Source organism: Eleutherodactylus coqui, chromosome 9, assembly GCF_035609145.1.
Source record: "Eleutherodactylus coqui strain aEleCoq1 chromosome 9, aEleCoq1.hap1, whole genome shotgun sequence".
NCBI classification, from domain to species: domain Eukaryota; kingdom Metazoa; phylum Chordata; class Amphibia; order Anura; family Eleutherodactylidae; genus Eleutherodactylus; species Eleutherodactylus coqui.
The window spans coordinates 91,947,817-91,968,716 of NC_089845.1; the positions used below are offsets into that span (position 1 = coordinate 91,947,817).

At 47.7% G+C, this 20,900-nt stretch overlaps 1 protein-coding gene across 1 annotated transcript in view; it reads right to left on the reverse strand.

The window, feature by feature from the left end:
* The window catches only part of PRKDC (protein kinase, DNA-activated, catalytic subunit), a 187,027-nt gene that overhangs the window by 128,270 nt on the left and 37,857 nt on the right, over positions 1–20,900 (reverse strand). Inside the window, exons 14-18 of the mRNA XM_066578069.1 lie at positions 20,638–20,687; positions 19,938–20,069; positions 9,542–9,691; positions 3,490–3,605; positions 1,950–2,109 (exon numbers count right to left, since the gene is read on the reverse strand). Of these exons, the coding sequence (XP_066434166.1) occupies positions 1,950–2,109; positions 3,490–3,605; positions 9,542–9,691; positions 19,938–20,069; positions 20,638–20,687 (608 nt within the window). The remainder of the gene's footprint in view (positions 1–1,949; positions 2,110–3,489; positions 3,606–9,541; positions 9,692–19,937; positions 20,070–20,637; positions 20,688–20,900) is intronic.

Sequence of the window (20,900 nt, forward strand, 5' to 3'; positions counted from 1 at the left end):
CAAAAATTCTACATCAGCATTGGAAAAAAATGCAGGTTTAACAAAATTTGAAATGAAAAAGTACCTGAATGCTGATCAATTGAAGTCTCGCCACTGAGACCCCCACTGATCCCGAAAACAGGAGTCCTGTGTCCTCCTTACTGCATCCACCCACAGCGAGAAAAGACTGGAGCAGTGGTTGCACAAGTGCGCCGATGCTCCATTCACTCTCAATGGGGCTGAGGAGATAGCCAAGTGGTCTGGTATCTTCGTCAGCCCCTTTAAAATGAATGCAGCGCCAACCACACATGTTCGGCCAGTGCTCCATTCATTCTAAGTTAGAGAGGTGACCCCGTAGTGACAGCCAGAGAGGAGATGGGACTCCCCTTTCTCGAGTTCCATGGGAGTCTCAGAGGTGAGATCCCCCCACTGATTAGAAAGTTATCCTCTATACAGATTTAGGATTTACTTGTGGGTAGAAAATGAGGAATCTCTATAAGGGCTTATTTACACAGTTGAGAATCTCGCACGAGTTTTGTTTGTTGTGAGGCGCAAAAAATCCACACAAATATGAACTCTATTCTTTTGAATAGACAATCACATTAGCGATTTTTTTCCCTCACAGCAATGCTATCTTTGGGTGCTCCCTTATAACGCATCGACCATTGTTTTCAATGGGACCTTTAAAGACATCGCATTGCACTTACATGCCGTATGATGTGATGATTCCCAATGAAATCAATGGGAAACATTTGCAATCTTCTGACGCACTTGAAACACTGAGGATTGCAATTTCCCAAAGGCGATGCATGGCACTTTTGAATTAAAAACACCTCGCATCGGCGTGAAAATCTCTGCCCAATATGGCACTCGCCCGTGTGAATTTAGCCCAAATGTGAGTAAAAGCACCTAAATAGAGAAGCTTTTTATGTTGCTCAAGGCCAGGCTATGATTAACGCGTATCACGCTAGCGCTGTATGCACTGTGTGATGAGCAGTAACTCACAGGCAATCAATTACATTGACTTACGCAGTTCAGCTCACATTAGCGCATTGGAACTGCGTAACACGCGAGCACAAAAAAAAAAAAAAAAAAAAAAAAGCACAGCATGTTCTATTTTGCCACGTATATATGCGTGAGAGACCCTTGTTCTTTATGGGTGAGTAAACGCTGTCGCACGCAGTACAATTTCGCAGCCATACACTGTCACTGCCACTGCATGACCCCTGCAGTGTTTTACGCTTACGGCCCTGTGAGCCATGCCTTTAGTGCCATGTACCACATCCTTTAGATAACAAGCTGAAGGTAAATCTACTCAAAATATCCAAAGGTTCTTAGTAAACAACAGTTTTAGGCCTCCTTCCCACGAACGGATTTCCGCCGCGTAATTCGCGGCGAAAATCCGCTGCGTTGCCCGCAGCTATTAGGTTCTATTGAACCTAATAGCACAATGCTCACGATGCGTAATTCCACCGCGGAATTACGCACCGCGATTTCTCCCGTCCTCACCCGCAGCATGCTCTATTTTCTGCGGGTGAGGACGGGCTGTACGCACTGACGGCTTCCATTGCAGTCAATGGAAGCCGTCCATTCACGCTATCTCCCGCTGTAACCAGCGGGAGATAGCGTGAAAAAACGCTTTCCCGCCCACCGCCGAGCGTCATATGACGTCAAATGACGCGGTCCGGCCGCGTCACGTGACTCGGCCAGCCGTGCACGTGACACGGCTGGTGACGCGAGGGCGGTGGGCGGTGACGGGCGGTGACGCGCGGCGGTGGGCGGGGAAGCGATTTCACGCTATCTCCCGCAGGTAAGTATAGGGGCTCTGGGGGGCGCCGTGACGGGCTTCACAGCGGAATATTACGCTGCGGAGCCCGTCACGCTCGTGGGAAGGAGGCCTTAGAGGTTATGACATGAAACCAATTTATTTAAAAAAACATATATATATAAATAAATAAATAAATACTTACCTCAAAATATTTGAATTTATTTGCATTTTTCATTACAATAGACAGCAGCCTGTAAAAGCCACTGATCAGGGGTAGCCGAGTGGACTTTAAAACTAACTCGTAGCCAAACACATAAACCCAAGGCTCAAAGAACTCCACGTGTTTGTTTGGTAAGATTTCACTTTAAGGAAAAACAGAAAAATATTTAACAGAATCCAAAACATAATAAACACATCCAAAACGAAACTCCGCCATGAAAGGGTACTACATCCCAAAGAGATATTCCATAGACATATTATATTTTAACCCCTTAAGGACCCTGTTGACTTAAGGATGCAGTGATCTTTCTTATTTTATTGTCTCCATAGTTTAAAAGTGAGATCCTTTTTCTATCCATATATCTGCATGCGCACTTCATTCTGAAGTCAATAATGAATTGTATACATTTTTTTCGACCCTCCTCAAAAAACAAATGACAGCAATTCCCCTATTTCCGAGGTTTTGTTTTTGCGTTGCACACCATGGAGCACTATGCATTTTACATCCCAAGATGTGCCTTGTAACAGACATTCCAGTTAATGTAGCATTTCATACATTAAAGAAGCTGTTGTTCATTTACACTAAGCATCCTAAGAAACCTACCAGAGCTGCCTGCATAGGTGAACTCAACAATGCTATATCCATGTACAAACTGACAAATATGCTTCGAGGTTGTCCGGACAAATTTGACAATTTGGGCCGTTGGGTTGATTGCCGTAATACTGTACTAAGTGCATCTGACGGGAATGTTGGAGACCTTATCATGGGGCTATCATTTGCTCGTTTTGTTTGGCATCTGCGCTGTAGGAGGGGGTTTGTATTTGTGTTCCCAGCATTTTTAAAAATGTTTTTTGGTGTTGTGATTCTTTATGTTGTTTGTGGGATCGGCTTTATTTTTAGGACGAGTAGTTGTCAATGTTATATTTCACAGTAAATAATTCACTCTGAGGCCAAAGGCAGAAAAGCGTATAGGAGCTCATCTGTGTTGCATCTGCAAAAAAACTGACTTTTTCCATCTGTGTGTAGTATGCTATCTGTATGTTGTACATTAGTTCATACTCTTAATTTGTTTTCCTGTCTGCAACAATAAACAAAATAAAAGCAGGCCCAATTCAATTTTTCTGCATTTCTTAGCAATGGGTTTATGAAATATGGACAGCACGGACTGCACACAGATGCCATTTGTGTTTAGTCTTATTTTTGCAACGCCAGTAACTTGAATGAGCATCACTGAAGAGTTGGATCAGAACAGTGCATGCAATAGTATTTTTCTTCACATGATCCATACGAAAAAATGAATATACAAATTTGGGCACACTGACTACTATGGGTCAGCATGCTGTCGAAGTTTAGCCCACACTAATGTGCCTTTGGCCTGACTCTGCAGCCCCGTGCACTGGGTGCTTATTCCAGTAAACCAGAAGTTAGATACTTGCAGAAGTTAGCTTAAAAATAAGAAAGTGCATTTACAGCAGCAAGCACAGGTAGCATGAGGTCATTCTAACACTTTCACAATATTTACCTGCAGAAGTCAACCAGATTAACAAAAGCTGTAAAATCTTTTGGCTTGGTAGGATAAAGGTTAGCTGCTGGGTCTGAAGTTGCAATTACTAAATAGCTTAGTTGATCTTCATCAGCCTAAAATGTATGCAATAAAATTACAGTTATAACATTTCTTTCTAATTAAAAACAAACACATTACTCATTCTTATAGATTAGTGGTTTTCTGCCCAAACTCAGTAAAGGTAGTTTTATAGAAAGAAAAAGCTGCTGCATTTAGATTTTCAGTATAGAGTAAAAACCAAACTGCAATACAGTTGAATGACACGTCTATCTAGAGAGAAACTAAATTTCCCCAAATGTAAAGTTGCAAAAAAAAGTAACCCAACCCTTTGGGATTTCCTGGATTTCTGCACAGATTATAAATAAATTGTATTCCAATTATTCTCTAAATCACAAATTATAGAAAAACATAATATAACTAAATTAACAAGACACAAAGACTTGTACTGCTCGTGTCCTGTATTGGACATACAGAGTGCCCAAAGCACAGTGAGAAAAAAGTAAGTTTAAGGGAACTTGTCACCAGTTTGAAGCCAGAAAAGCCAGTGTCTTGTAGGAAACAATAAGCTAGAGAGTGTGTGAACCATTCAACCATTAAGCCAAACCTCATTCCCTCCCTACTGGGCCTTCTTTAAACAGACCCACAGGTACGAGCTTGGGAGCACCCTCACAATCCACCCTACTGAAGAACTCCATTAGATCTGAGGACTATCGCACAAACTAGACCCAATTTATGCAGCCCACACCATCAACTATTGAAGTCTACTCGGCCTCTGGAGTCACTCATCTAAACTACCCAGGATGAAGCCATCCTCAACTTTTTAGTCCAATAGGCTCAGGCCTCTTACAGCATTGTCTCTCCCACCAAACATCTTCTCAACCACCACCACTGAACCCACATTACAAAAGGCCTGGCCAACAACAGCACAGGGCCACAGGCCGAACATTCGACTACATCTAGCTCTTCCTCAACTGTGGAAGAATCACTCATCCCCATCTATAACACCCCTTTAGGAAGCATCCCTGCACTCAAAGCATTGCTACCCTACACCCTTCCTTCCAGCTGGTCCGCAACCTAACCATTATGCATGTTTTTTTTAGAACTACCCCAGTCTCTTAACCCTACCCCAATGTATCTACTGCAAAACAGCTCAATAACCTTCAAGAACCTTCCACAACAAAACCCAAAACACAACCCTGCTAGCCGGTCTTTTTAAATCTCTGAGCCAAAAAAGGAAACTACAAACAAAAGAAAAAACAGAAGATAGAAGAGGGGTAACAGGAAAATAAAAACTGTGAACACAAGGAAACCAAATTCAAAAAGGAATAAAACTACACTATAAAAATATTTAATCTCTCCAGTCATGTTCTCACAGTGCTTGAAAGGGAGCTCCTACACGAAGGTCTGTCATTTACTCCTAACAACAAATGTAATGAGTTCGATCTATTTGTAGATGTGAATTCCTTTATCCGGAAACTAACTCTAAAGAGACACTTTGCTATAACTGATAGTGACAACAATCCAACCAACTACCAGTCCAGATTCCACCACAGACACAGCACGCTCCCCCATTTCTCCCATCCAGACCACTTTAAAACTAAAATCAACCTTCTATAGGATACAGCATAAGAGGAAGCCATATAGAAACCTTCCATTCCCTGGTCTCCACAGAACCTAGAGACATAAATGTGCCACAAAGGGGGCAGCATCATACTGCAGGACAAACCAACCGATTTAAATGAGGCTATGCATATACTGATCTGCCTTTACCATCTGCCCCCACTATAGTAGCCAAAAAGGAATTCCTCAAACTAATTACTGAAGCCTATGGGAATAAAATAATAACAAAAAAACCCGAAAGATTTCCCGATAATGGAGAATCCAACCTTACCAATTTTTTTAACCATCTCACATAGATTCATAAAGATACCAATAGCCCCCCAGGAAGGCCCATCAGGCATCAACTCTCAATGGAGAGGGGCGGGGGAGTGAGAGGAGAAAAATCTCCTGCACTGCCCTGCCCCCCTGCTGACTGCTCCGTGAGCGAGACAGCTCTGCTGGCTTCCGTGCAACAGCACAGGAGCACGGAGACACAGGGACGAGTGTCGGGCATCGTTTGCCCGAAAGTCGTCTCGTGTAAAGGGACCTTTAGGTATTGAAGTCATCTGCTCAGTGCTGGCAGACGACTCACTCATGCCACCAACACAGAAGGCATTTATCACGAATGGTATTCTTTTCATCCTCAAAAAAAAAATTCTTTGTATTCAACTCCCATCTAAATGATAGGTACAGGAATGGGCACGACATTAACACCCAGTTTAGCAAACCTTGTCATAGGGGCCTTTTAAATAAATTCTTCATTACTTCCAAACACAACTGCTCTAAAAACATTACATTTTACAAGCGCTACATAAATGACCCGATATTCATCTGGGTGGGATCTGAACAAGACTTCACCACATATCTGAATGAAAATAATTGGAACGCCACATTTTAAGGCTAATTGTGAGTATAATTTAACTAAAGGCCCATTTACACGGAACAATGATCGCTCAAAACGACAGTTTGAGTGAGTTTTGAGCGATCATCTTTGCATAACTCTAAGTAGCTAATTAGCTACTAAAGAGTTAATGCAGGCGGAGTGGAATACCGCCGTGATAGCTCGAAGAATAATGCAGCTGTTTTGTATATGCAAACAGCTGCTTTGTTCTTGCCGCTTTCAGCTGGTGTCCTGCTGAGAACTGCTGAGATATCGGTGTGTGGCGCTGATAAGGCTCATCACTTATTTCTAGCTGGCTAGAAATGAGCGATGAACAAACAGTGCACGATGGCCTCACATTTAGACACAATAGTTATCGCTCAAAAGATGGCTTTTGAGTGAATTTTGAGCGATTATTGTTGTATCTAAATAGGCCTTAAGAAGTTTAACTCCAAAACAATTTTAAGTGGGTTTGCAGTAATCACTCCAGCATTGCTATGGAGCTTATACTGTAGAAAGAGGTCGTAGGGGAGTGTGAACGAAGTGTACGGGTTAGAGGTGTGGATGGTTTATTGCTTAGTATATAACAACGTTGGCGCGACCATCAGATTTTATGTTTAATGATGTCTGTAAGGCATAAATCTAACTCAGTTCTGGCCTGAGAGAGCGCATGAAGCTTAGAATCAGATGACCTTTCAGAGCTGCCGTGTGCATGAGGCCTTAACTGAGGTAAAAAGATGGCAACTACTACAATGTGGTCAATTCTGGAGTATAATGAAAGGGGGGCTGAAAAATCTTTTGTAGTTTGATTCGTTTCACACCAGGAGAGAATTAAAAAAGTTTTAGATAATGAGTGCTGAGGTAAAGGCGGGGGGGTGGTAAGGAAATAGCGCTCCTATCAGGTTTTGGGTGAAGAACACAATTAGAATCTCCACACAAGATAACTGACGACTTGAATGGTTTCGATAATTTCAAGGCGTTCGTCACGGGCATAACATCACCAAGAAGTCATAATCCTATGTGGACTGTATTGTCATACGATTCAGGCCGCTAAAGTTAACAATGTCTAGTTAATTAAGCATAAATCGAGAATAGTTCATCAGATGGAGTAGTATTTTCTATAAGTAGTTTGAAGTGGTACGCAGGATCAGATGTTATATCATATACAGCCACTAGATGGTGGTAGTGTCTATATGTTGTTCAATGGATAAGTAGAATGTATCCACTAACAATCAGACTCAATGCTGGTAAAAAGTCGCTGTAGGGAGTTTATAGTCATGCCTCACTCTTAGACCCCTTTCACACGGGTTACAAAATCACGCAATTTTCCGGCGATGCGATAGCGCTATAAAAACACGTTTGTGAACCCCATGCTTTTCAATGGTTTCCTTCACATTAGCGATGCTTTCACTGCTGCTATGTTGTGCGAAAAAAACTAATTGCGGCATGTCCTATTTTTCTGCGATGTGCAAATTTTTTTTTTATCTCCCATGTTTCCCTATAGAGCCTCCTTCATCGCATCGCACAAACTTGCGATTTTTGTGCGATCTGATTTTAACAGATTCTCTTATTTACTTTCATTGTAAATTTAAAACATGAATAAAAACGAAAGTAATTAAAAAAAAAAAAGACTAATTTTTTAAAAGCACATCTCTTTAGATTTATGCTGTGTACCAGGCTTTCTACCCGGTTTTTACGTCGATTGTTATCCAAGTCACAATTATAGATAAGCAAAATTAATAACATACAACAAAAGTAAGTTCAAGGGAACCGGTCACCAGCTTGAAGCTGGTAAAAGCAGTGTCTGGTAGAAAACCGTAAGCTAGAGCATGTGTCAATGGTTATTTCATTAAAGTCCGTAATGCCCAGATACCTTGTAAAAGTGACTTTTAAGCCTTCCTTTGCTGTATGGTAGTGAATAGCAAATGGTCCAGTAGGTGGGTCTGATCCGCTTCTAACGCCTGCAGTGCCCGCTAATCCCTGGCCAGTCTACGTTTGAAAGGTGGTATGGAAGTGGTTTCCTATGTCAAGATTTGCACAAGACTGAGGAATTTTGGACCATTCCTCCCTGCAGATGAGTTTTGATTCAGCTTTGCATGCCAGCTCTCTACAGGTCATGCCACAGCATTTCAATAGGGTTAAACTTTGCCACTGCAACACCCACATTTTCTTTTTCACCATTCTCCATGTTTTGGGTCACCATCGTATTGCATCCCCCCAACCTCGCTTCAGCTGGAGGTTACTGCCCTTACAATTCTCATGTAAAATGTTTTTATACACCTAAGCATCCATTGTTCCCTCAATGATCACAAGGCATCAGGGACTAGTTCACAAAAAACAACATCTCGAGGAACACAATTTGTAAGTAATTAGGCTTTCTGTCCCCTTATTTAACGGCCAAACACCTGTGAAACACACACTTCCAAATCATATCCCTTTGACTGAAACGCCTTTGGAATTAGATCTTAGAGAAGTCATAATGCAGAGGTTCCCTTATGTTTTTTTTTTTTTAATAAATTCTTTATTTATTTTGGTTTTAACTTGGGTACAGAAAGGGGAAAAAAAGGGGGGAGGGGAATATACAGCAATGAAATGCAAGGAGGTTTGTTCACATACATTTAAGTCTTGTAATTGAGTTACGTATGATAGGAGAGGTTAGAGGGTAAGGGAATACGGGTAGGTATGAACGGGGGGGGGGGGGGGGGAGGGGGAAAAAACAGGGTTGATTTTTAGTAGCTTGCTTTATTATCCAAATTGTAGGTCATTTTAAGAAATAGAGTAGAATTATTGTGATGATGCACATGGTACGCAGATTGGTGTGTTTCTAATTGGAGGAATGTTTGTTCCCATAAGAGATCCACTTGTTGCTCCCTTATGTTTTTGCGTTATTAGCTTAGTTAGATTGTGCTTGTTCATAATTGTGACTTGGGTAATGATCAAATCTAGGGATGAGCGAGTATACTCGCTAAGGCACTCCTCACTCGAGTAATGTGCCTTAGCCGAGTATCTCCCTGCTCGTCCCTAAAGATTCGGGGGCCGCCGCAGCTGACAGGTGAGTTGCGGCGGGGAGCGGGGCAGAGCGGGCGGGAGAGATCTCCCCTCCGTTCCTCCCCGCTTTCCCCCGCAGCTCCCCGCCCCGCGGTGGCACCCGAATCTTTCGGGACGAGCGGGGAGATACTCGGCTAAGGCACATTACTCGAGCGAGGAGTGCCTTAGTGAGTATACTCGCTCATCCCTAATCAAATCCCATTTTATTAGCAATGAATGCAGAGATCCAGGTCATTCCAAATAGCTTACTTTTTCTTGCAACTGTAATAAAATTACACAAGTGGGATATATTGTAAATGCACTACAGGACCCCAACGCTGTGAGTAGAGTGCTGTGAAATAAGTTGGCAACACTATGAAGACTATGAAAATGATTGAAATTACATAGTGGATTGTTAGTAAAGAATTCTACACATTTCCTACCTACCAATTATCAAACTCTGATGAATGGCCAAACAGTACCTTATAAAAGGACAATCCTCACCTCTTGCCCGGAGTATTGCTTTTGCAACGATAGGTCCAATTTATCAATAATTTTTAGAATGGATTTTATGAGTTCATCATACAACAGTCTACTCAGAGACTGTAAAGGGGAGTCCACAACAGGGAATACTTCATTAGAAAAAATGGTGTCCTAGACGATAAAGAAAGAAATGATATGGGATACAACTGATCGTGCTGACAGTATTAACGGTATGCATTTGTGTAAACCAACAATACTACTACATCAAGTCAGACATAATGAAAAGATCTTTCACTCACTGTAGACACCAGAATTAAACTACTTGGACAAATATTGTTTCCTGCAAAAGCATTGTTTTGTTGCAACACTTTCTGAAACCCTAATGTGGACCTATTCATGGCCAGGCTGTAACTAGGGGCAGGGCCTAATCCATCAGCGCCAAATGTCTAGCGCAATACTTTCCTCCATACCAGTAAGCACCTTTGGTCTATGGCAGCACAAATTGCTTGACATAAGGATGGTGCTCGCCATTGTATACAACTTACATTAATCAACTATATATGCATCAGACACCAGAACTGTAGAAAAGGAAATGACCCCGAAAAATCAGATGGGGTAAAAAAAAAATCCAGGTTGGGGAATTGTAAAGTCCAGAGCTTCTGGACCCGATGCAAGAAGTCAGAGTGGTTCCCATCAAGGAAATCAATGTGGGGCTGTGAAGAGGGAGTGCCAACTTGCCCAACACCCACATGCAGCGTGAAATATAGAACTGTAGGTACCCTCTGGAGGAAGCTGGTTCGCTAATGTGCTGCTGGGACAGCAGAATCGTAGGCAGAGAGGAACCCTTATAGAGAAACTACATTGGATGAGGAGCTATACGAGACAGACCTGCCATGTGGTCTGTGGTCAACCCCTTCTACCAGACAGTGGAGCTTGAAAAAAAAAAAGAGGATTTTTGGTACTTACCGTAAAATCTCTTTCTCGTCTTGTTCATTGGGGGACACAGCCAAGACCGTGGTATAGCTACTGCCACTAGGAGGCGACACTAAGCACAAAAAAGTGTTAATTCCTCGTGCAGGCTATACCCCCTCCTGCCGACCTGAAGCTAATCAGTTTGTCAGCGAGCAGTAGGAGCAGCCATGCAGGATCTGAACCATAAAAAGGAACAAAAACAATAGGCATAACGGTTACAACTGTAAAACCACGACTGCACTATGTGCAACTTACCATAACCAAAACTCCGAACCGGATGCCACCATAAATATCTGGGTGGGTGCTGTGTCCCCCAATGAACAAGACGAGAAAGAGATTTTACGGTAAGTACCAAAAATCCTCTTTTCTCGCTCGTTGCATTGGGGGACACAGCCAAGACCGTGGAACGTTCTAGAGCAGTCCCTCTTGGGGTGGGAGCACATGTCCATGCGGTCAGTTAACAGCCGTCTGTAAGACTCGCCGTCCTAGAGAGGCATCGGACGAGGCAAAAGTATGCACTCGATAGAATCTTGAAAATGTATGCAGCGACGTCCACATCGCCGCCTTGCATACTTGAGCAGCTGAGGCCCCATTGTGAACTGCCCATGAAGCCCCCACCGCCCTAGCGGAGTGAGCCGTCACCCTGAACGGTGGCGTCTTGTCCTTGGAGTGGTAGGCTTCCACCACAGCCAGACGTATCCAGCGAGAAATGACCACCTTGGATGCCGCCAGGCCCCGCCGTGGTCCGTCAGGGATGACGAACAAAGAATCCGACCGTCAGAACGACGCTGTCCGTTCTAGGTAAATTCGTAAAGCCCTCACCAAATCCAACCTGTGAAGAGTCTTCTCTCTCGGGTGAACCGCGGCTGGGCAGAACGACGGCAGCACGATATCCTCGTTTAAATGAAAGTCCGAGACCACCTTGGGCAGGAACGAAGGGATCAGGCGCAAAACTACCTTATCCTGATGGAAGACTGTAAATGGTGGTTTTGCCGATAATGCTGCAATTTCCGACACTCGGCGGATGGAGGTCACCGCAACCAGCAGAGCCACCTTCCAGGAGAGTATCCTTGTCGGAACTTCCCTCAGCGGCTCGAACGGTTGCGACTGCAGTGCATCGAACACCAGGTTCAAGTCCCAGGGCGGAAGCGGTGAGCGGTACGGTGGAGCGGCGTGCGCAACCCCCTGAAGAAAGGTACGCACGGCTGACCTAGCCGCCAATGGCCTTTGAAAGAGGATGGACAGTGCAGATATCTGACCCTTAAAGGGGTTGTCCCGCGCCGAAACGTACGTTTGTTTTTTTTTTAACCCCCCCCCGTTCGGCGCGAGACAACCCCGATGCAGGGGTTAAAAAAACAAACCGGAGAGTGCTTACCTGAATCCCGGCGGTCCGGCGTCTTCATACTCACCTGCTGAAGATGGCCGCCGGGGTCTGCTCCCTCCGTGGACCGCAGCTCTTCTGTGCGGTCCATTGCCGATTCCAGCCTCCTGATTGGCTGGAATCGGCACGTGACGGGGCGGAGCTACACGGAGCCGGCATTCTGCACGAGCGGCCCCATTGAAGACAGGAGAAGACCCGGACTGCGCAAGCGCGGCTAATTTGGCCATCGGAGGGCGAAAATTAGTCTGCTCCATGGGTACGAGGACGCTAGCAACGGAGCAGGTAAGTAAAAAACTTTTTATAACTTCTGTATGGCTCATAATTAATGCACAATGTACATTACAAAGTGCATTAATATGGCCATACAGAAGTGTATAGACCCACTTGCTGCCGCGGGACAACCCCTTTAAGGGAACTCAGACTGAGTCCCATTTCCAGGCCGTCCTGAAGAAAAGACAAGAGCGCGCCAGGGAGAAGCGCATTGGATGGAATCCTCGTTGTTCGCACCATAGTAGGAAGTTTTTCCACACCCGGTAGTACACCTTGGCCGAGGATGGCTTCCTGGCCTTAATCATGGTCCTGATGACCGGTTCCGAAAATCCGCGGGCTCTCAAGACCTCGACCTCAATAGCCACGCTGTCAAACGTAGCGTTGCTAAAAACTGTGGTGGAAGAGGGGTCCCTGTAGGAGCAGGTCCTCTCGCAGAGGAAGCGGCCACGGGGCGTCTGCCAGTAGGTCGACGAGTTCCGCGTACCAGGTCCGACGTGGCCAGTCCGGGGCTATGAGCACTATTGGGCGTTCCTCCTTCCTGATTCGCCTGAGGAGCTTGGGGATCAGCGGAAAGGGAGGGAACGCATATGGAAACTGGAATCCCGTCCACAGAGCTACCAGCGCGTCCACGGCTACTGCCCTGGGGTCTCTTGATCTTTTCACGAAGTTCGGAAGTTTGTGGTTGAACCTGGACGCCATGAGGTTGACATCCAGTCGCCCCCACCGCTTGCAAACCTCGTGAAACACCTCGGGGTGTAGCTCCCACTCGCCTGGGTCGACCGTCTCCTTGCTGAGATAATCGGCAATCCAGTTGTCCACCCCCGGGATGTGAACTGCCGACAGTGCGGGTACATACGTTTCGGCCCACGCCAGAATCTCCACGACTTCTTGCATGACCCCTCTGCTGCGGGTGCCGCCCTGATGATTTACGTAGGCGACCGCTGTTGCATTGTCCGTTTGTATCCGGACTGGGAGACCCTTCAGCTGTTGCGAGAAGTGTTGCAGTGACTGGAATATGGCCCGAAGCTCCAGAACGTTGATTGGTAACTGGGCTTCCTGCCGGGTCCAGGTTCCCTGGGCTACCAGGTTCCGCGCGGTTCCTCCCCATCCTGAGAGGCTGGCATCTGTGGTCAGGATCTGCCACCGGTAGGGGATGAAGGATCGGCCCAGATGTATCTGTGGGGAATCCAGCCACCACCGTAGGGCGCGATGCGTCTTTGGCGGTATCCTGATTCTTCACTCGAGTGATTTCACTGACCTGTCCCATCTCGACAGGATAGTCCACTGCAGAGGCCTGGAGTGGAATTGGGCAAATGGGACTGCCTCGAAGGCCGCTACCATCAGCCCTAGCACCCTCATACAGTAACGGATAGTCACCGTGCGGCGGGCGCACAAGGAGCAAACCTGCTTCAGAAGTAGGCGCCGCTTCGGAACTGGAAGCAGCACCCGGTTCTGGACCGTGTTGAAGTGAAGGCCCAGGAACTCCATGCTCTGAGCCGGTGATAGTGACGATTTCTGACGGCTGACGATCCACCCGAACCTGTTCAGCGTGTCCATCGTAATGCGGAGGCTCTCCATGTTGTCCCTCCATGACGGGGCCTTTATCATTATGTCGTCCAGATATGGAATCGCGATGATTCCCCTGGCATGGAGAAGAGATACCACTGCCGCCAAGATCTTCGTGAACACCCTGGGTGCCGTTGCCAGGCCGAATGGAAGTGCGGTGAATTGGAAATGTTCGGCTTGGACCGTGAACCGGAGGAATCTTTGATGAACCAGTCGGATGGGGATGTGGAGGTAGGCATCCTTTATGTCGATCGATGACACGTACTCTCCCGGTTCCATGGACGCGATTACTGTTCGAATGGACTCCATGCGAAAGCGACGCACTTTCACATATTGGTTCAACCTCTTCAGGTCTAGGACCGGTCTCACAGATCCATCTGTCTTCGGTACAACGAATAGGTTTGAATAAAAACCTGTGAATCATTGGGAACTTGGTACCGGCACTATGACTCCTTGATCTAGAAGAACTTGGACTGCCTGAAGCAATGCAGCGTTCTTCTGTGAGGATCCCGGAATCCTGGAGCTGAAGAAGCGGTCGGGAGGGTATTTGGCGAATTCTATTGTGTAGCCCTCCGTGACGACTTCCCGTACCCAGGCGTCCGATATCTGTGCCAGCCAGACCGCGGCGAATCGGGAAAGCCGTCCCCCCACCCTGTCCACCCTGGGTGGGGGCTGGTTTTCATGCGGATGACTTTGTACGAGGGCCATTCCTCCTGGTCTTTGGGGGCTGGGCCTTGGTACGCCATGATGGCCTGGGCTTGAATGATGGTCCTCTCTTCTGGGCCTGGTTCTGGGTACTTCTTTTAGTTTCCGGTGCGCGCGGGCTACTCCGGCGAAAGGAATGGAATTGAAAACTGGAGCGTCGTGGGGGCGGTGGTTGTCTCCGCCGGTTTTGAGGGAGATGCGTGCTCTTGCCCCCCGTGGCTTCTGAAATGATCTCGTCTAGCCTGGCTCCAAAAAGTCGTAGTCCTACAAAGGGGATGTTCGTCAGGGATCCCTTGGAGGATGCGTCCGCGTCCCACGACTGCAGCCACAGGATGCGCCGTGTGGCCACCGACGTCGCCGATGCTCGAGCCATAAACCTTGCCGCATCTAGGGAAGCTTCACAGATGAATCTGCCCGCCTGCTCTATTTGGCGAGCGATGTCCGCCATTTCTTCTGGGGCAGACCCGTCTAGTATGCCTCTGCGCAGTTGTTTAGCCCATTCGGCGATAGCCCTGTTAACCCAAGTGGAGGCGAAAGTAGGACTAAGAGCAGACCCCACTGCCTCAAAGGCCGATTTAGCTAGCACATCGATCTTCCTGTCCCGTGTATCCCGTAGGGATGAAGCATCCGCCATGGGAAGGGTAGTGTGCTTTGCCAGGCGGGAGACCGGCGGGTCAACTGTAGGCGGCGGCGCCCACCTTTTAGTCAGATTCTCTGAGAAGGGATAGAGGACGTCCAGGCGCTTCGGCTTTACGAAACGTCTGTCCGGGCACTTCCATTCCTTATCCAGCACCGCCTCAAAGTCGTCATGGGGCGGGAACGTCTTGGGCAAGCGCTTGGGTCGCCGGAAAGAAAGGCACGGCGCAGGCGCAGAGGAGGGTTGCTCCTGGAGCTGGAAAGTGTCCCGCACCGCCACTATCAGACCGTCTACCGTCTCGGAGACGCCAGGCAACTGCTCGTCCTCGACGTCGAGGTCCGAGAGGTAGTCTGAGAATTCGGCCTCGGCTTCACTGGTTTCCCTAGAGGGCGGGAGAGAAGTCGCCCCGGGAGAGTCGGCACGGTTCGGTGATGCCGGGGATCCCGAGGAGTCCCGAGACCCTGGTCGTCTAATACGCTTCCGTGGTCTAGCGCGAGACGAGTCTCTTCTGACAGTGTCATCTTCGCCGCGCACGTCTGGCCCGGGGGGAACTGCGCGGTCCAGCCTATCCAATATTGCGGTAGACGCAAGCGTAAGGTTAGAGACTGCCTGCGCCAGGGAGCGGGCCCACTCAGGTTCTGCTGAGGGTGAGGGCTGCATGGGCGGGGGGCCTGTATTAGGTTGTACGGGCGCCTGCATAGGAGCGATACAGTCAATACAGTACGGCTCTACCTACCCGCAAGGAAATTTAGCATTACAGCGAGAGCAAGCGTAGTGCGTCGCTCTGGCTGTCCCCTGTCCGGACTCTTGGGTTCTGGAGTCGGACATAGTGCAGCGTGTGGTTTGCGCAACCTGCCTCTGCTGAGAAAAAATAAATAAAAAATGCAGGGGGAATAGTGCACGGGAGATAGTGCAGGAGAGCTGCCGCTAGGGCAGAGCCTACCCGGTCCAACAGGGGTTCTGGCTGTCCAGGCTGTGTCCACCCACGCTGCTGTGGCACCACAAGTCCCAGGAGAGAAGATGGCGGCTCTGGGTAGGTAAGCGGGGGCAGGGCTTGTCCTCTTGGTGCGCAGCTCGCTGATTGGGCGAGAGAGCCCGCGCTGATGAAGCTCCGCCCCCGGAGGTGTGCCTGTGTAGGCCCGAGCCGGGAGCTAGATTAATCGGCTCCCCCGGATCCACCGCCGATAGCCTTGCGGGGAACCACCACAGAGGGTGACAGGGAGCCCCAGGAGTCGCCGCCGGCGTGACGCGCGCCGCCGATGTGAGAGCGCGGCCCGCCGATGTGAGAGCGCGGCCTGCGCGAAGTAACCGTCGCCCCGCGTCGTACCGCGGAGTAGTGCTGGGGGCCGCTGGAGGCAAGGGCCGTAGCTCCGGTGAGAAGGCGGGCCGCGGCCCGGTGGAACGCAAGGCCGCGGCCCGGTGGAACGCAAGGCCGAGGCCGGAGGAACGCAAGGCCGCGGACCGCGGGGCAGGCAAGGCCGCGGACCGCGGGGCAGGCAAGGCCGCGGACCGCGGGGCAGGCAAGGCCGCGGACCGCGGGGCAGGCAAGGCCGCGGACCGCGGGGCAGGCAAGGCCGCGGACCGCGGGGCAGGCAAGGCCGCGGACCGCGGGGCAGGCAAGGCCGCGGGGCAGGCCGGTGATCAGAGGGGAAAAGAAGCATGGTGCGGAGCCGCCAGCCTGCCGCGGGGCACGGAGGTGGCCTGCTAAGTTAGGAGGAGAAGGGGTAACCAGGGCCGGGATGCACGGGAAGAAAAAAAATAATAAAACTGCATACTTACCTCCCGATGTGCGAGTGGTGGTAGCCTGGCTCCAGCAGAGCATCCTCCCCGCCATCGCCTTCCTTTTGTGGGGAGGGGATGTTGGACCGTGGGTTATCGGGGGGGCTCTATGGCTGGCGGGTCACACTCAGTTTGGTGGCCGAGTGTGCCTCCTTGTCTTCTGAGGGGACCCGGCAGACAACAGAGGGCTACATATCACCTCTGTTCGCCGCCCTCGGTGGGTTAACGGGGAGAGTCCTGCCTCCCCGTTATGCCCTGGTCATTTCGCGAGGAAAAAATCAGAAAGAAAAAGTAAAAAAGAGAAGTCCGCAGACAAAGACGTCTGCCTCCTACGACACTAAGCTAAAAACTGATTAGCTTCAGGTCGGCAGGAGGGGGTATAGCCTGCAGGAGGAGTTAACACTTTTTTGTGCTTAGTGTCGCCTCCTAGTGGCAGTAGCTATACCACGGTCTTGGCTGTGTCCTCCAATGCAACGAGCGAGAAAAAAAGAAGTATATGGAAGAGGGCTTCTTGGTTTCGCACTGATGCCCGAATATGAAACATAGGAGGAAAAGATGATGTGTCTGATAGCTTGGTTAGAGCTGAAGACATGGTGGGGCAGAGTAATGCATCGCTTATTCGAAAAAATGATTTGCCCTGACAATGCCCTCCAACAGAACTTTGCCAAACTACCACCCATGAGGAAACTGTGTAAGTAATGTGACCCTCTAATGCTCACCACAGCTGTATAGGTTATGACATGAGTGACTATCGTAAAGAGGAACATCTAGTAGGAGCTGGTAAACTGCAATAACCCAAGGGTAGCTCAAGGGAAAAATGAAGCTCACCAAAACTTCTTAATGTGCTTCGAGTAGTGGCAGCTCTGTAATGCACCCTCAAAAATGAACAACACAACAGTTATATAACTTGGTAAAGGGCAATAACTGTTCCACAAGCTGCCCGTCAGTATAGTTGCACTATGGTACAGGAGAAGATAGTCCATTTTTTGCGAGACAGCCTGTAGTTTACGTTGGTACCATTTTTGAATACATACTTTTTGATCGCTTTTTATTGCATTTTGTCTGGGAGAGAGGGTGACCGAAAAAGTACATTTCTGCCGTTCTTTATTTTTTTTTTTTAGGACGACGTTCACCGTTCTGCTGTCCAGAATTAACAGCGGCATTTAAAGGGTTAATAGTGTCGATCCGCCGTGCGGCGGATTACAGCTTTTGCCCGCGGGTGTTGGCTGTAATGGTCGCCCCACGATCTCTCTTCATACATACCCCGACACTGCAGGACGTAAATGTACATCCAATTTTGGATTCAGGATTTCCTAAAAGGCTTTCTTATTTGCTGTTATACAACGGTGCCATCTGCTGGCTAAAGTCATCATGTGTGCACCAGAGAGGCTCCGACAGCGGAGTGGCTGGCAATAGATGGTAAGAATACTCTGGTGGACGTCTCCTGACATTGGAACTGTACAAGCTTCAATCAGAATGTAGGAAGACGTCAGACAGTGGATTAGAAAGGGTTAAGGGCTTAAAAAGCCTGTGCTACAGCACTCCCAAGTTAAGGCAAATGGTACTGCGCATAATATATTAAGGATTAGTAATTATTAGTAAATTATAGTACCAGTGTTTCTGGTGGTAATGCGTCACACAGTTCCGCTACATGCACGTCAGACAGACAGACAGACACACACCGCACTGCTACATGCACGACACACACACACACACACACACACACACACACACAGCTACATGCATGTCACACACACACACACAGCACTGCTACATGCATGTCACACACACAGCACTGCTACTTGCAGGTCACACACACACACAGCACTGCTACTTGCATGTCACACACACAGCACTGCTACTTGCATGTCACACACACAGCACTGCTACTTGCAGGTCACACACACACAGCACTGCTACTTGCAGGTCACACACACAGCACTGCTACTTGCAGGTCACACACACACAGCACTGCTACTTGCAGGTCACACACACACAGCACTGCTACTTGCAGGTCACACACACACAGCACTGCTACTTGCAGGTCACACACACACACAGCACTGCTACTTGCAGGTCACACACACACACAGCACTGCTACTTGCAGGTCACACACACACACACACAGCACTGCTACTTGCAGGTCACACACACACACACACACACAGCACTGCTACTTGCAGGTCACACACACACAGCACTGCTACTTGCAGGTCACACACACACACACAGCACTGCTACTTGCAGGTCACACACACAGCACTGCTACTTGCATGTCACACACACAGCACTGCTACTTGCATGTCACACACACAGCACTGCTACTTGCATGTCACACACACAGCACTGCTACTTGCATGTCACACACACAGCACTGCTACTTGCATGTCACACACACAGCACTGCTACTTGCATGTCACACACACAGCACTGCTACTTGCATGTCACACACACAGCACTGCTACTTGCATGTCACACACACAGCACTGCTACTTGCATGTCACACACACAGCACTGCTACTTGCATGTCACACACACAGCACTGCTACTTGCATGTCACACACACAGCACTGCTACTTGCATGTCACACACACAGCACTGCTACATACATTCTTCATCCCATACAACAGGAATTACAACCGGCACAGCAGAGTCCTGCACACAATGATCACCCCCTTGTCATGTGACCCCGGACTCCCAAGCAGGTGACTGATCACATGACAGTGACATCATCATAGGCCAGTAAGCACACAGCTGCTGTCTGGCTAGGTGGTCATTAGTATTCCATAGCAACTGAGGCGGCGGTGGATTGTAGGGGATGTAGTCCACCCGTAATCTGCACAGGGATAAAGGACCTGTGATGACCTCACAGTCAAGTGATTAGGGGTGGAGTATGTAACTCACTCACTTACAGGTGGTCGTTAGTATCTGCACAGGGATGAAGGACCTGTGATGGTGTCCCCATCATGTGATCAGGGGTGGGGCATGTAACTCATGCACAGACGGACAGGTGGTCGTTAGTATTTTGATGACAGTAATTAATGAAGCATATAGTATTAAATCAGTGAGGTATTCTAAATACTGAACAAAAAGCTGAAGTTTGTACCTTTATCTGATCGCAGTTCAAAAGACTACGGAAGAGGTCAAGATAGTCTTTGAATGTAGGAACCTTCCACTTTCCAGAACGGACCTCACCAGAAGCAGATTGCTCATCAGAATTGTCTGCCCCGTATCCATCCTAAAACATAAGGCGATAGTCAACGATAAAGAAGCAAATGAAGCAATTAAAATGTCAATTGCACTTAGTTATACAGTTTGAAACCCTCAGCACACACAATGTTTATTAATAAATACTAACAATTCTTAGCTGCCAGCAGTTTTTGCAATTTTAGGCAAGATCTGCTAGTACAGATATGTATACACACAACAGAACCTGCAGAACAAAAGAATCTACCATGTTGGATCTCACAAGCAGTCCATTTTCACTATAAGGTTATAAGGCAAATTGCACAGTGAACTTGATGCAGATTCCATATAAAATCTGCCGTAAAATCTACATCCAAAAATGTCCCACTGATTTGAATAGAAATTTAGTTATAGTCTATACGACACAGGAGTCCCATACTCGAAATTGGCGGGGGTCTCAGTGGCGAGACCTCCAGCGATCAGCAAGTTCAGCCCTATTCTATGCATAGGGGATAACTTGCAATTGTAGTTCAACCTCTTTAAATATTATTCCCTACAGTGCAACATGTAACCTAATATAACTAGATATTAGCACATTAAGTAATATTATGAATATTTACCCTTACAAATCTGATTGGCTTGGAACACACTCGGATTAATCCTTGATGCACTGTAACATAATGAAGAAAAGAGTTATGATTATTGCTATCAGGAACTACTTGGCATTAAAATGTTTAACCTACACAAAAAAGTAGCCCAGAGCTAAACAAACTGGAAAAACTTACCAGAAATTTTCTTTCTAAACACAAGAAAGATCTTTGTACTTACCATAAAATTTCTCTTTGTCATAGACTTCACTGCGTAACACAAACTATGGGTATAA